Source organism: Podarcis pityusensis (genome assembly GCF_964106645.2).
Source record: "Podarcis pityusensis genome assembly, chromosome: 3".
Classification (NCBI taxonomy): Eukaryota; Metazoa; Chordata; class Lepidosauria; order Squamata; family Lacertidae; genus Podarcis; species Podarcis pityusensis.
In genome coordinates, this window is record NC_138026.1 from 42147227 (window position 1) to 42164507 (window position 17281).

The following is a 17281-nucleotide window of genomic DNA, read 5'->3' on the forward strand; positions in this document are numbered from 1 at the left end:
GCCACTGCACCGCCATCAGCCCCATTGTGGTGCTTCCAGCCCCACTGTGGCTTTGTCTGTGTCACAGTACCCTTGTCCTCACAGCCATCCCTCACCAAACTGCTACTGCATCGTGGCAGTTGCAGTGGCGGGACTGGCAGCAGTACAGGTGTGACGGTGGGGCCAGGGAGGGGCCCTGGTTCTGCAGGATGGTGAATGATGTTGCAGGGGTGACAAAATGTCCTGCGCCACCCCCAAATATAGGATTCATAATTACAACTCCCAACTGTTTCCCCACCTAAAAGCAGCTGTGGGGAAGGAAGTTTAAAAAATCCTCTCCCTCATACCATTTTCTAAATCTAAATTAGCCCTGAATAAGCTAAAATAAAAAGCTAAATACCTCACCCCTACACATGCTGCTTCAAAATTCAACATACCTATAGAAAGCAAAGGTAATATTTGCAAAGGTGAATGTTTTTAGCACCCACCTTTGCAAGTTTAAAATTGTTCTCAATGCTGTTTTTATACTGTATCTTGCTCTGGGACCTTAGGCATAGCAGCCAGCTCCTAGGGGCTGAGGTTCCTTCGCCCCCACCCCAATACAATATTTGAAAGGGCCAGATCCCCACCCCCGAAGTTGATGACCATTGCCATTCAAAGAGTGTGTGGGCTGCATCACTGGCCCTCCTGCCTTAGGGTGGAGGGCGGGAAGTAAATAAATAAATAAATTCGACGGATGTTTGTTCCTTTATTTTTCTTAAAAGGATAGTTTGTATTTAAAATAATTTCCCCAAAGTTTAAACAGCTGCCATGTCGAACAGTTTCGGAAGTTGCGGACTAGCAATAAATGCGCATCGGTTTTTGGATTCCTAGCTGCGTAACACCTGGCCTCCCTCGCAGACGGAGGGGCGAGAAACTTTGCAGCCAGGTGCGCGTGTCCAGGGAGAGAAAAGAGGGGCAAACGGAAGCGGGCGAGAAGCGCGCCGCCTGCCCGTTGAAGTCTGCGGTGGCGGCGCCGCCTCTTCCTGTGCAAGGGAGCGAAGCCGCTCCAAACCAGGCAGACCGCGAGCGAAACTGAAACACTTCTTCGGTTGACGTCCTGCCTCCTTGCCGTCTCCCCCCCCCCCCAAAAAAAAAGTCCGCGAGGCGCGTCAAGAGGCTATTTGTGCCACTAGGCGCGCGCCGGCAGACGCACGTGACAGGACTAGCCCACGTTTCCCAGCCCCTCTGCGAATGCTGGGGGGGGGGGACGGGTAAAGAGCGGGCGAACTGCCTGTTCGAACTCTCCTCCCCTTCGATCCCGCACGTGATTCCCCCTCCCCGGAACGTGGTATTGTGTAATCACGTGACCCCCCCTTTACGGGGCTCGCGCCTGCGCTCGCGCGCGGGGAGAGTTGGGGGGGTAGGTGGGCCGTTGAGGGAGGGCTCGCGAGTGCGGTGGCGGTTGGTTGGTTGTGGTTGGTAGTGGTAGGGTGGGGGGAGGGGGGCTGCGTACGCGACGGAGCGGGGTGCGAAGATGGCGGACGAGGAGGCCGAGCAGGACAGCGGCAGCCACGGCCCTGGCGGCGAGAGCGGCCTCCTCCCTCTGGATATGCGGCGCTTGAAGGGGCGGCTGCTGGAGCTGGAGACGGGGCTGCGGGAGAGCCGGGAGCCCGCCGTGGAGGCGGCCGCCGAGTACTGTCAGCAGCTCTGCCAGGTCAGGACGGGGCCGGGGCGGGCAGGCGGGAGGGTCCTCTCTCTCCTTGCCTCCTCCTCCTCCTCCTCCTCCTCCAGCGGGAGCAGGAAGGAGCTGGGCCGCGCTGCTGCTGCTCTCCTCCTCGAAACTGGCTCTGAGGGAGGGAGCGGGCGAGCAGAAGTGGCCCGCCCCCCTCGCCGGGAGGGGAGTTCATCGCGGGCCCGGAATCCCCTCCCCCCACAACCTGTCTTCCCGGCAGCTCCCCACCCCCCACGCGGCTCCCTCTTCGACTCGGCCCCTTTGTTTTGCTGCTGCTGCTGCCGCCGCCGCCTCGGGTCTGGAGGGGCCTTTGTCTGCTGATGGCGGCGGCGGAGAGCCCGTGCCCCTGGCCCAGCAATAAGCCGGAGCGTGAAGGAGGGGAGGGGAAGGGTGGCTTGTTCCAGCGGGAGGAAGCGAGGGAAGGGGCTGGCTATGGGGGCTCCCTCACCCGCTCGGTTGTATCTCGAGGACTCATGCTCCAGGTGCCAGAGAAGGAAGTCCTGCCCCGGTTTCCCCTTATGCCACAAATATTTCAATATAACCCATCAGCTTGCCCATGGGAGCTAGCGCGCATCTGCCCCACACCGGGAGGCTTAGTCGTAAGGCTCCCTTCATATGTTACCCCCATAGACGAGCATAGGAAGAGTCAGTCCAGTGATCAGGGTTTCCGGAGTATCTTTGAGCCAGTGTTGTTGTGATTGAACGATCTTTCTAACTGCCCTTGGATTTTGTCAATTAAATCAGGTTACTCTAAACTAACATGGTATTTGTAGTATTTGCTCAGGATGCACACTATTGCTCTTTCCACAAATGTCTTGCCCATCAAATGTCTGTTTCCTCCAATTTGTCGATTGGGAAACTGTCATTTCAGAAATCCACTTAGTTCAAAACTTACATATTTGAATGGAAGACATGAACTGCTTTAAACAATCATGCTTGAAACAGATACTTTTTGATACAATCACACAAAAATAACATATTGGCCTGGTTCTCGTGTCACTTAAAGTATCATTCACCTAAGTGGCATGCTGTTGAAATGTCTTACTCCGGATGCTAAGCCATAGTTTGGTCTTAATGTTATGTCTGAACCCGAACTCATGATTGGTTTCTTCCTAAACTACGAGTGGTAAACCAAGGTTTGTGTTTTGTTTACCACTTGTGTGTATGGCTGACTTGGTATAAGACAGCTTTCTATTTCTGTGCATGTTTGCTCAAAAGAAAATCCCGCTGTGTTGGGTGGAATTTAATTAATTGTTATTAAGTTTCTTTTTTCTAGGTCAGAATGTTTTTTTTAAAATTTAGGCCTATAATAATGGATCACATTCAGTTTTTGTCCATCTGTATATATAGTCAATAGGGAGTCAGCCTTAGGATTTACGTACTCCTCACCTCTGTCAAACCATTTACAACCATCCCATCATTCCCAACTACACTGTTGATTTTATTCACTCCTGCTTTCAGGAGTTCTCAACAGTGTAGTTGAGCTCTCCAACATCAGCTCAGTGTCTCTTGATCATATATCTTAATTGAGATTTGAAATTGTGCATTTTTGAGAGAAAGGGAGTCATGCTTGACACTCTTTTTGAGCATGCCTCAAGCCATGGAAGGCTTCAGTTTATGTATTTCTAAAATGTATCAGGCCTTGTTCATGTGAACTAGCTATGGCATTTAACTTTATCAGTTGCCTTTTGGAAAAAAAACACCTTTGTTCAAGTTGATGTAATAAAATAGATAATCCTGATTTTATGAGATGAAATTATAATTATTTCCATTTTACATGTTCTTATTCCATTCTTCCACCTTTTTTCTTACACACAATCTAGCTCTTAATTATAAGTTTGTGTGTGTATATATATATACACACACACACCTTATTTGTTGTGTATATGTATATCTTAATATTTACTATGATTTATTCACTATTATGGATATTGATGTTTATGTGATTATAATAATAAAAATCAGATTATGTAAACAAGATTGGGTGGATGGGATCCAAGGAACAGCCAGGAACTTTGGCTCCTGATGGTTCCTTTGGAGTCCCATCTTTACCCACACCATATCTGATGTCATGCATGGTATCAGGTGTGGGATGTGTGGGTATGACTTCCTAAAAATGGCCTGGTGGGCCATGTTTGGTACATGGGTCTGAGGTTCCCCACCACTGTACTAGCAGTGACAAGAGTGAGAATTCCTGACTCCCTAGCTGTGTATGCCCCTTTCTGTGATAAGGCGTGTTCAAACTGGCTCACAGCAATGCCAGAATAGGGTATAATAGTAGGAAAATCTATAGCAATTCAATTGATAGTCTCCCCCCCTTTTCTAATACTTAATTTATCCTTCAATTTTAAAAGAAATTTTGTGATGGGTGTTTATGAAAGATGTTACATCTAGCTAAAAGGCAGTCTATCTTTTAGCTATGCCTCCGTTGCAATCAAAGAAATTTGGGAGAGTCGAGTACTTCTTAGCTTTATAGAAGCTTGGATAAAGAACGGTATACAGTGTAAAATTAAAGGGGGCTTTCCTTTTACCTGCCTTTGTATTCTCTCAAGTCCTTGCATCTTCATTGTAGTGGCAGGCCAGACACAGGCCTGCCTAGTTAGAAGGGAACTCATCAAAAACTCTCCACCACAGTGTGATGGTGCTTTAACAAGTGAAAATGATTTCCAGGGCTGAACTCACCTGGTGTCTTTCATGTATTAATGTAATTATTTAATTATATTTTTATTTCGCTTTTCAGACAAATATTGTATCTCAAAATGGCTTACATCAATCAAATGTTAGATACTGGCCCTGCCCTCAGACTTACAAACTAGAAAGACAAGACGTACAAGGGAAGGGGACTGGAGGGAAAAGGTAAAGGAGGGAGATCAATTTAACAATGCCAAAATAAACTGATTAGTTGTAATCAGGCATTTGTATCCAGTTGAGGTTAGGTGATCTTTCCTTACTGGTGTTTTTGAACAGATAGGCATGGTGTGGCAACCTGGCGATCCTTAGTTCTGACATTAGCAGAAGCCAGGTTATCCTTCTCACAGTCTCGGGGAAATTCTTTGGGTGCAAAAGTCCATAGTGACTCTGAATTTGCACTTGGCAGTACTGCTTTGGAACAATTGGCCTAGCTCTCAAAAAGAAAGGGAATAGAGAGAGGGCCAGATTTGTCCTCCTTCACAGGTGTTTGATACCCCCTCCCTTAGTGATCCTGCTCAGATGTATTAGTAATGTAAAATGAAATTTATTATGTATAAATTATTGCATGTTAATAGATAATACATGCTTTCTGCCACACTTCAGATTCTTTGAAGAAAAGGTCCAATACGATGTTCATGTATTATTCTCTATGTGGAAATATTCTCCTTTGGGTTTTTCCCAATTGAAGCCTCTGTTTCATGGCATCAATCTATTAATGTTCATAAGGGTTACTTCCCATTTGGTAACACTGGTTTTTTAGAATTAAATGATTCTTCACACTAGTTGACAAAATATTCTAATATCCCCCAGAATTCATGCAATTGACAGCATGTAGTTCTTTGTGATAGACCATATTAGTTTTGGGCAACAAAACAAAAAGGTCATGGAAATATAATAATTAAGATTTTCATTTTAGTGTGCCTCACTGGCAAAGCGTTCATTGTTGTTGTTTTTTAATAAGATATTTATTAAGGTTTTTTGAAATATTACAGTGAAAATGAAAAAGAAAAGAGAAAAATACAAAATAAAAACAGTTAAAAACACACATATTTTCTATTACTTATTTTCCTTTAGCTTGTTTCCCAGACCTCCTCGTACCTCCCTTTTTTGTATTCCACTTCAATTTATTGGTTCAGCAAATCCTTACCATTAGATTTTAACCCATTTATAACCCTTTTTTCATATTCTCTTAGAGCATTACAGCTGGAAACCGCTTAATTACTATCCAACATCATTCTATCATTCATTAATTTTACAATATTTCTGTAAATAGTCTTTAAATTTCTTCCAATTGCATTCTCTAATGCCATTTCTCATGGAGAGAAGAGATTTAAAAATGCTGTATCTTAGACACCATGAAGAAAGGTGGAATAATTGGGCAACAAACGGAAAACTATTGTCTATACAGTTGACTCACAACTTGCACAGGGGTTAGGTTCCAGGGACTGTGTGTAAAGCTGAAATTGCACATAGTCAGAACAACCCCAGAACCAGCCCCTGCATAACTATCTCTATTTCTTCCAATTGTTACCTGTGCTAGGAGAATTCTTTGTGATTTATATTTGTGTCTCTTGAATTATTCCTATCCTCCTGCTATTATAGTGGATTAGGGACAAAAATCATTATTTCATTTTTAATTGTATATAGAATAGTCTCACTTGCTCATGGCACAGTACCAATCATTAGGCAGAATTTGAAGATACCCCTTGTCTACAGTAACATTACCAAGTTTAGCTCTAACATTACCAAGTCTAGATCTGCATTTCTATGCACCCTTAAATAGGAGTTAGTTCCACTCAGTGGGACTTGCTTTTGAGTAAACATGCATTTCAGTGTATAATTTTTTTTAAGCTTTATTGCTTTGTTAAAGAGAAGGACATTTTTAAAAATCATTCTACAGCTAGGCAGTACCTGGAAATCTCAGAAGCCAGAGGGGGTTAGACAGTACACAGAGGGTTTATTTATCTTCTACATATCATGTTGAATGAGCTGTGAGTTTTCTGCACAGTTTTCTCTCACTGTCCAGGCCCAGCTATGCTTGACCAAAAGCTTGAACACCATGTACCTCAGAGCCTCTCTTTCTCCAAAATGGAATTTTTGTGCTCTGCATAGCTCTGTACTATTACAAATTGGCTGACGAAAGCTGAGTAACAAAATACACAAATACATGCATAGTTGCATACACTGGTCTCATCAGGAAATAATGAACACTTCCAAAAACAAGTGCAAGAGATATTTCTTAGTGTTTCTACTCTCCTCTGTCCCTCGTCCCTAAGGTAAGGCTAATAGGTCATTTTCCAACTCACAAAATTCCCTGTAGAGTTGTAGCACTAGATCAGAAATCCAGTCTTTTCTGCTTGTCCAATGGAGCTGTTATGAAGGGTGAGTGACATTATTTCAACCAGCTACATCATGCACTATTTTAATTGTCCAGTCCTGCTATTAAATAACGCCTTTCCCAAGAAAGCTATGGCCCAAATACAGTGTTCTTAAGTACCTGCTACCATAATTGGGATTAGAGAATCACATCCCAGTTGCTGTGCAACAACTGGTAATATGTCTGTGGCTGATTGCAGCAGTTGCAACAGCTACCAGCCAGGGAATAGGATGCCACATGCTTGCAGCTTTGTGTTGGAGCTGTTGCATTAATAGTGGTGCAGAGCAGCTGTGATGTGCGGTCTCTCAATCCCATTTGTGTCTGAGGTTTGCTGTGTCTGGTATGTCAGCACAGTGCTTTGCAACATATTGAGGTTCAGAGCACATAAATGTTCCTTCTCTTATGCTCTTTGGTGGGACATGGAAGAGAAAAGTCTTACTCACTTGGTAGATTCTAAAAATGTACAGTATAATGTTGAGAAAAAAATGGTAAATGTGTCAAGTCTCATATCAGTGAATAAAATGGAAAAATGGACTCCAGTCTTGATTATTCCATCTTCATGTTTTCTCAACAGACGCTTCTTGTATATGCAGAAAATTGGAAGACATCTGAGGATCCTTTGCCTTTGCTGGAGGTATACACAGAGGCTATCCACAGTTATGTTAAAGTGCGATCTTACCTTACCTCTGAATGTGAAAATGTAGCCTTGGTGCTTGAACGCTTAGCACTGTGAGTATACTATAATTAGTTTTATGTACACTTGTTTTATATTTTCAAGCTACTTTGGAACATAATGCTGTATATAGTGATGGATAGTTCTTTTAGATAGTAAATGAGGGCCTGATTTACGTCTTTAATACATTGGTGAAAGGAAATGGGACTAGATTCAGCTAGTGTTGGACTAGGACCTGGGAGATCAGGGTTCAAATACCAACTCAGTAATGAAGCTGGGTGACCTTGGGCCAGTCACAGCCTGTTAACCTACCTCACAGGCTTGTTGTAGGGTTTAACTGCGGGGGGGGGGGACACACACACCATGTACTCCTTGGAGAAAAAGGTGGGATATAAATGCAATAAATATGCTCTTCTGCTTACCTGCTTAAGAAAGCTGGATGGGCCAGCCAGATGGAGATGTCAGTTGCCAACCTGGTATCTAGAGATCTCCACGTGGTTGCAGTTGGGCCCGCACCAGTCACAAAAAGCGCCTGGTACTAGCTGATTTCGAACATTGCATGCTGGCCAGCTCTGACAGGTGGGACCACCCAACTGCCAATCTCCTGACATCATAACAGCATCAGGTGATTGATACCAGTCAAAGTTTAAAGGTGATCATTTACCACCAATCGGCTCACTGGCAGTTACAGACACCTTATTATTGGCACTGGGAATACTTGCCCCACAGCTGACATCACATATGACACAAGGTGAATGTGGTTTATGGGACGCTACCTCATGGGCCAAATTAGAATCCGTGTCAGACCCAATTAGGCCTGTGTACTGGAGGTTCCCCACTCATGTTGTGAGCAGTGAGAAATTAACTGATTTTGCAATCTTTCTTACTTTTTCAGAAGCTATGCTGAACTTCTGCTATCCCTGCCTCTTGAACTGCCTGAAAACCAATGGAAAGAGTTTCAGTCCTTTATTCAGGTAAGAATTTGGTTTCTTAACCAACCTATTCATCTGGAGTCATAAATATATAATGTTTGGTGCCTCGTGTTTCTCCTACTGTGATGAGTTCTGTTGTGTGTCAGTCTCTCAGATTTATTGTGATCTAAATCTCAGTGAGATGATGGTTTATAGTTCTGCCAGGGGAAAATTGTTCAGATGGAAAGTTTGGTTTAGTTTAGTAGCCTTCCATTTTTTCAAGTAACTCACCCCTTGTGTTTTGGCAAGGTAAAGAAACTTTGTGATAAAGGGGAATTGAAAATTTGAAGCACTCCACAGTTCTTATCATAATCCTCCGTATTCTGAACAAGAATAGTATTGACGTACATAAATCTGTATAAAAATATGAACAAAATAGTGCAGGAACTCTTTGATTGCGGTACCTTTTTTAAAAAGTATGCTTTCTATCCCACCAAGTTATTTTGCTTAGTGTATGATCCTGCTTCATAATCTGTTAGCATAAACCCTTGAGTTGTAGGTTTGTTAGTTGTTGTTTTTTTAAAAAAAAGTATGAGTGGAAGTGAGTTGTGAAAGGCAGATAGCAGTGAGCACTTCAAAAACTCAGTGTTCTTATCTCTTCTCAATCCGTTAGATGCTATCCAGCTAACATAGTTTAGAGACCCATTTCAATCCCTGCTCAGTTTATTCAATTTAACAGAGAAACAGGGAAGATTGTAATTTGGAATTAGGAAGAATGGTACAAAGATATGATTACGTGGCCAGAAAATTAATGGGAAGTGCTGCGCTTTTACTCTTCAGTATTAGAGCCTGCACTCTACAGATGTGAAGTGAAGATTTTATACAAGGTCCACCAGACAGGACATTGGAATATCCTTTGAAATTCCATGTACAGTACAGCATTGATCATCAACTGGAGAAGCCACCCATGCCTTTTAAAAGGCGGCATATCAGGCAGAAATTTAAAAGGCGTGACTGTCGCCCACTGTTGCATTTATTGAATTCCTACCTGTCACACAGCTTTAAAAGGATACGACTCCTTTCATCTCTTTTCTCCCTTCTTTTAACATATTTAGTTTGGTTTGCACAGAATGCTTTCAAAGTTCTCAAACAGAAGAGAGCACTGTGTCTGGTAGATGGACTAGGAATTCCATTTTTGTAGCCTACAGAGACCCTTCTGCTGTATGAAGCTGCATTCCCTTTCTTCATCTGTGGTTTCCTGAGGAATACCATATGATTGCCAGCTTCCTATCATTCAATGCTGTGATTGCATACCTAGTACACTGGTGCCTGAATAGAAGAGTATGTGAGCGCTTGGTAGCTGTTTCTGGTATTATTATTCAACTGAAAAGATAGTAGAGCTTAGATAATTAGCAGTTAAACTCCGACAGAAGGTGACAGGGCTTGTCTTATTTTCAGAGCTAACATTCATTTTGGGTTGGTTCACACCAAATGCTTTTAAGCTGTGATTTAGAGCTAGGTGGATGAGACTCAGCAAGCCAGAGCAAAGAGTTGGACTTGTATGAGAGCCAGTGTGGTGTAGTGGTTAAGAGCGGTAGTCATGTAATCTGGGGAACCGGGTTCGCGTCTCCGCTCCTCCACATGCAGCTGCTGGGTGACCTTGGGCCAGTCACACTTCTTTGAAGTCTCTCAGCCCCACTCGCCTCACAGAGTGTTTGTTGTGGGGGAGGAAGGGAAAGGAGATTGTTAGCCGCTTTGAGACTCCTGAAGGGTAGTGAAAGGCGGAATATCAAATCCAAACTCCTCCTCCTCCTTTGCTTCTCCTGCACAGCCAGGAATCCTAGCTTAGGAAACAGGAATCGTAGCTGAAAATTGCAGTTGCTAAACAAGCCAGCTTCAAACAACAGCCCTCTGTTTAGAACAGCATCATTCAACTTAAACAATCTCCCTCTTCTCCTATCATGCAGTGTGATAAAGGCATTGAAAATGGTCACAGTTCAAAAGAGCAAATAGAAGTGGCAGAGAGAAACTATAAAAACTAAAAGAAGCTCTTTTTCACAATGTTTTCAGTGTACTGCAATATCCTTGTTCAAAAAGGCATGCTGATATGAATGTATATTTACTTTAAAATTGGCTTCCACTTTGTTCTTCATTAACAGTTCTTACCAGTGTTGCATTCAGGACTGAACATTTGTCATGTCAACTGTGGCAACGTGCTTAGTAAAAATTACTTAAACGTTTGATTATTAAAAGCCCAAGAGCTATTATGAGTTTTATGTAATTTGATGTACATATACTTGTTAAAACTATTTTGGTTTTTTTCCCCAAGATGGCACACACAAAATTGATGGAAAGTGGCAGCTGCCAATTGCATTTCTTATCTCTTCTTGCTCAAGAAAATGGGACTTGGAAGAATCCAGTTCTTTCTAGTATCCTTTCCCAAGAGCCTCTGGATCAGGATGAGGGTAAGTTTACAAAGGAAATGTAGGCTGAAATGTAGCCTACTGTACAAAGCTAAGAGTTGCATCCATTAGTCTGCTTGCTTTTGCCCCTGGCCCCAGGCAGTCTTTGGGTGATTCATCACAAGGGAATGTGGCTTTTGAGCTCAAAAGGTTCTCCAACCCTGCTATTAATTCTTTGCAGGATAAGGCACTTCTGCACTTCAGTTTCTGCCCCCTGTCCAACACGTAGTATAATCATTAGGTGAAGGTGAATTTGCAGAAATCCTCACACACTGTCAGGTAGGCTACAGCTACATGAAAAGACTTGTGAACTGAGAGATACTAACCAACTTTAGAAGTTGACAGTTACGTGTATTTAAATTAGTTCTTACTATAAAATAAAAGTATCCTTATTTACCAATTGTTATATCTTCCTGTATTAAGTGGAAATGGGAAGACAGAGAATTGGAAATAAGCAGAGAGCTTAAAAGTTTTATGCCTTACACGGGGGGAAAGCCCACTTTGTGTACTGGTTCCAGAAAGGTAGAGATAGTTATGCAGGGGCTGGTTCTGGGGTTGTTCTGACTATGTGCAATTTCAGCTTTACACACAGTCCCTGGAACCTAACCCCTGTGCAAGTTGTGAATCAACTGTATAGACAATAGTTTTCCGTTTGTTGCCCAATTATTCCACCTTTCTTCGTGGTGTCTGAGATACAGCATTTTTAAATCTCTTCTCTCCATGAGAAATGGCATTAGAGAATGCAAGTTAGAGAAGAAAATTCTTCGTAATTCCATGTATAGTGATTAGTTTATACGTGATCATTAATGACGGAGAAAAAGAAATGCACCATTACTTTTGAGTCAATTCTTCTATGGTAAAGCTTTCTTGTGGAAGCACCCATATTTTAAGATTTGTGAGTTAATACTTACCGTGGCAAGCATCCAGAGGGCAAACTATTTAGCTCTAGTGTAATCATGTGTTCAATACTTCCTTGGTGTCTTGTCTCGTCTTTAAAGTAATAGTTAGGCGCTCCCCATATCAGTGATCCATGTGTTCAGCTGGATCAGCTGGTGGCATGCATGAATTAAGGCAAAAATAAATAAAAATGCTACCCGTGCATTTAATTGGCATGGCACAGAGATACCTGCGTACAAAATATTAAAATTTGTCACTGCCGTGTTACATGGCTGCAAGGGCCATTTTCTTTCACTTCTTTAAGGACTACTTGCGCTTAGTGGGAGTATGAAGACATGCATAGCAGAGATATGAGGAATGCTGTTACTGCCTCCTTTGGGAAGCAGTGGTTGGAAAACAGTTTAAGTGCTCATCTGCCATGATGGGAAGGCATGTAAAGAATTTGATTTTGCTTTGTATTTGTAAGCTTCCTTTGTCTTAAGAGAAGCAGGATGGTGATGTTTGCCACACCCCAATAATTGCTTGCAAAGCTATTTAATGTGTGGAAATCTGGGAATTAATTGAATATTTTATTTTTATTTTACTTATTAAGTGCATATCTCACATTTCTTCCCAAAGGACCAGGTGACAAACACTTCAAGTAATAAAAACACAATTTAAAATGAAATACTGACATAGAGTTGTATCTGACGAAGTTGTCCTATTCATGCAAAGGCAGATTCCTCCTCCTTCCCCTTCTTCCCAAAAATCTGTTACAGGGGTTTCCCCACCCTCCAGAACATTTTAGCAGGGTACAAGGAGAGGGAGGAGAAGTTTCATTGTAGAAGTGGAAATCCTTGTGCAAATTGGACAGCTTCGTCGGATACAACCCATAGAGTCTGGGAAGACTGACATAATGTTTGAGATGGTGTCCTTGACACTTTCAGGGTTACCAAGGTGTTGAGGTACTTTAAGAGTTTAGTCCCTTAGTTATAATGGTCTGAATGAAGTTTGCATTAATTTCCATGCTGTTATTAATTACCATCTACAGTACATACAAATGGTATGTTTATGAATAGTGCTGCTCACACTAGAAATTTAGTTAGCACAATATTAAATCTTGAATTGAGGCCTCTTGCCAAATAGGGGTTGGGCTTAAGTTTATTTATGTAAGAATACAACTAAAACTATGATAAAACCATAATAAACACAATTAACAATGTCCTGCACAGTAGGGATAGCCTTTAGGAGAAAGGAAAGAACATCATAGGGGGAAACTAATCATTGAGGATTTATTTTGATAAAGAAGTGTATTAGATGTGGTATGGGTGGGCGTCTGAGAGATAAATATTGGGTTTCATTGAAGATTGAGCAGAGTGAAGTTTATAGTGGCTTAAAATTTATTTTTGTATTCTAAAATAGATCTTGTTTCTGCATTGACGGTTATTTGTGTTATGGTTGTGTTTTTGTAGCATAACTTGGTCTTGTGATCATCCTTGCTCACAGGTTAACTGTACCGTGAAATTAAAGGTTGCTGTGGATTTGCAAGAGGAAAACTAAAACCTTGACATTAAAACTCCAAATGTTAATAATATTAATGTGACGTACAGTTCCGATTCATGAGTTAAAAATGGACTTTTTTTAAACCTCAAGGTCCTTCCGTATCTTATTTCAGTGATAGCAGAGAATGTTCCTCTGTTAATGCAAGACAGGTTACCTGAAATGATAAACACGGTGGTTTAAAGGATTATTAGGGACCGTGGGTGGAAGAGCAAGGCTAAAAAATAAGAAATGTAATTAGTCACTGAATCATGTGGAAGATGGAAAAGAATATGAATGTTTTGGATTGGGCATGGAAAATGAACATTGAATAAATGCATCATTTTGTGTTTAACAATGAACAGTACTAAACCTTTGCATATACAGAACTGTCATCTCTAGTTATTAAAATAACTTTCTCCCAGATTTCACAATGGCCTGTGTGTGCATTTCTTGTTAAGAAAGCATGCCTGTGTTGCATAGCTTAGGAAAATATATTCTAATTTTTTACTTAGCTTGTCATTATCTTTTTTTAAAACTTAAGCTGATTTTAATAAGTTGCACAATTAAATATGCAAAGTGAGGCAGTTACTCTAATCACATAACATGGAGTAACTTCTCAAGTATGATTTGATTATCAGGAGCGCCATTGTGAACTGAGACAGTCTGCTCTTCTCCCTACCCCTGCCATGGTGTCAAAAATAGTTAAGAGTTAAATGTCACATTGCTTGACTCAGGCAAATGATGGTTACTACTAACCACAGTTTGTACCCAGACCCGATACTGAAACCAAGACGTGGTACACTGGACCGTTGTCTTGCCTCAGTAATGGACTGGACAAGAGCCAATAAACTGACAATCTACATAAGACTGAGACATTGTTATTGGGTGGTTCCCTAGATCAAATGGATGGGAGTGTGTTGTGGACACTTGGTCTAAAAATTGTAGACATGAGGATTGGCTAGGTAAGCCTAGGTAAGAAACCTGCCAAATTACAGACAAAGGTTTGTGTATTAGCCACCTGTAAACTCGATTGAGGCGACAGAGAGAACTAAAGGTGGTTTGCTTTATGCCCTGTGGTTTTGTGAGCAACTACTTTTTAAAATGGCATATATCATAGAGGGGCCTATAAGAAAGGAGCGTGCAAAATTTCAGAGGAATGGGCGCAGGGGCTAGTGACTTATATGATTGAAAAAAATCATGTTTGTGTTCTATTCACTTGGCACCAAAACTCCAGAAACAATGCAAAGCTGATAAATAGGAGTGGATGTGTAGCACAAAGGCAAAAGGGCATCAGTGTCCGGCATTTTCAAGTGAGCATTGCTAGCAGAACTAGCAAAGAACACAGCATACAAAAACAAGATGATACATCAACATCTGTTCTCCAAAGAACAGTGTTTAAAGAGCTTCTGTAAATCTATTCAAGGTTTTTCTGTGGATATGACACAGTAAATTTGCAAAACATTTTAATGTCTGAATATAGCTGTGTTAAAAGTTCTGAAACATAGCAGTTTTGATACAATATAAACATTGTCTGGTTTTTTGTTTAGTGATTATAAAGTAATGGTTTAATAGTGGCAAAACAAAGCAATTTTGTATCTCATTTGCATGCTTTTAAGTGATCCTGATAGTTTACTCTCTTTTTCTATTTTAATTTTAAAGAAACGTTTATTCAAAATTCTGCAAAACACAGTGTTATCAAACAGAATCTGATGACAATATACATAGTCCACATACAATTATAGATCACTGTTCAACAAAAGCAGACATAAAATAAAACCAAAATAAATAAACATCCTCCCATCAGATGTCAAGGAGATAATTAATTACACAACTGTAGAAAATATTTGAAGGTAGCCTTGTATAGGGAAGTTTTTTAATGTTTAATGTTGTATTATGTTTTTATATATGTTGGAAGACACTCAGAGTGACTGGAGCAATCCAGTCAGATGGGCGAGGGTACCAAAAATTGTTGAAGGTAGTGACTGGAACTATTTATAACATAGACATAATGGCTGAACAAGACAGGGTTACAAACATGGACTCTATTATACCAAGGGAAAGTAATTAAAGTGTTCTGTTGTCCTAAGTCACTATCAGCCGTATTCATTCATTACTGCTTTGTTTCATTGCTCTTTATTTGCCTATTTTCTTTTTCTTTATTCCTCATCATCCCAAAACTGTCTAAATAATTTTATTTATTTATCTTTATCCAATTACCTTCCCCATTTTTTCTCTAGTTTGGGAACCCTCCAAACATACATATTTTCTGAGTATGTTTTATTTAGCCCAGCGCCTTATTTTATGTCAGCCTTCTTCAATCTTGTGCCTTCTAAATGTTTTGGATGACAATTCCCATCATCCTTGACCGCTGGTGGTGTTGCTTGGGGCTAGTGAGAGTTACATTCCAAAAACATCTGGAGGGCACCAGGTCGGGGAATGCTGTTAGTTGAGCAAGCTATAAGTGTCTATTAAAAATTAAGGCTGCAAATCAAGGAAGCAGTATATGATTGTCAGGGAGAACTACATGTGCAACCTGAGTAGGATTACAGGTGGTGCCATTTTGTGTGTGTCCAATTGACACACAACCACCATTGTACACATCATTTTTGGCCCTGGAATGGAGGTGGAACAGGCTTATAGTGACCCAGAACACAACTCCTGCACAAGTGGGGAGTTGCCTGTACATGTATTCACTACAATTGTTGTCATTGCCAAAGTCACTGTTCAGTATAAGAAGAGGTTTCTCTTCTGCCATTGGGACTGCTGTACCAAAACATCAAACAAAACTAGATGTACATGTAGTTCTCTCACCATTCCCATGCAGGCACATCACTTCGTTGAATTGCTGCTGCAGTTAATGAAAAATATACCTTGACATTCGGTTTTGGAAAGCATTGCCAAAGCATTTCGAGTCAGTATAGGGAGACTTATTGAAGACTGTTATTAATAAGTTTTTGCCTGTTACATATTTGTTTGACCCTTCCAAAATTACAAAGTTGCAATTGCTTTCCATGCTCACTTAAGTTAAAACTTTGTCTTTCTTAAATGATATGGGGAAATAGTGCACATACTGTTTCACTTTTCAAAAACATGAAGATAAAATTGGCTGAATAGTTTTAATTTACGATATAATTCACAATTTTAATTTATGAAATTTAGAAACTTAATTGTGAAGGCTTTATAACAAAAATACAAGTACATAGTTAAGGTATAAATACTAATTGTAAATATTAACTAGTCTTTACTGATTCACACATACATTGGTGTTAAATATTTAATGGGCAGTTACTGATCACCTATTGTTGTTTCGCCCTGTTTGCATTTCACATTTTAAAGTGGAAAGTTCAATCACCTTACAGTTTGGTCTGAAACAAGTCTAATTGAAAGTACGCCTCATTGTTATCAGTGAAGCTTTCTTGCTTTGCAGCATTAATGTAGTAATGTTCTAGAATGTAAGCCAGTGCTTAGCTGCATTGGACTGATACTATATTGTGTGTTTTGATGTAGTAATTTTAACACTTAATATTGGGTTTATACCTTTTTATGTGCCTGAGATTCTGTAACAAGAACGGACAAAAGGCAAGTTTGTCTGTTGATGAATACATATTATTCTCTGGCTTCTGAAATTTGAATTATAGGGATATTCATTAATTGCATTTAAGACTCTTTCCTAAGTTGTAAAGAGCATTTCTAGCAATGTACCTAATGTTGGAAGATAGTATAAAACGTGTTTGTTTCTTGTATTTGAAATTATTATTGTGAGTTGTATTATCATTCAGTGGATATCACTGATAAAGCCTGTTTTTAATCAGTGTGTTAGTTTAAAAATATTATTTATTATTATATAATATATAATATTATATTATTATACTGGAAAGTATCTTTGTAAATAATTTATGGCTGAATTCAGATGAGATTGACCTCTGAATCATAAATCACAATTGGCTTTTTGTAGCCGTAATAATACTGAATCTGCCTCTTTCGTCCCATTTCATCAGCTTGCTCTCTGAAAAGTAATTAGAACGATTAATTTATCTGCAAGAATATCTGTTTTCA

The 17281-nt window shown here is 40.6% G+C and overlaps 1 protein-coding gene across 2 annotated transcripts in view; it reads left to right on the plus strand.

Moving 5' to 3' along the window:
- Positions 1-694: 694 nt before the first annotated feature.
- Positions 695-17281, plus strand: part of ZNF292 (zinc finger protein 292) — a 31625-nt gene continuing 15038 nt past the window's right edge. Inside the window, exons 1-5 of one of the 2 annotated variants that reach the window (XM_080999845.1) lie at positions 1594-1675; positions 4434-4549; positions 7336-7490; positions 8330-8408; positions 10675-10810. In XM_080999845.1, coding sequence (XP_080855971.1) covers positions 10675-10810 — 136 coding nt within the window. In that variant the 5' untranslated portion in view covers positions 1594-1675; positions 4434-4549; positions 7336-7490; positions 8330-8408. Of the gene's footprint in view, positions 1676-4433; positions 4550-7335; positions 7491-8329; positions 8409-10674; positions 10811-17281 lie in introns of both variants that reach the window. The other variant, XM_080999844.1, reaches the window with a different exon arrangement.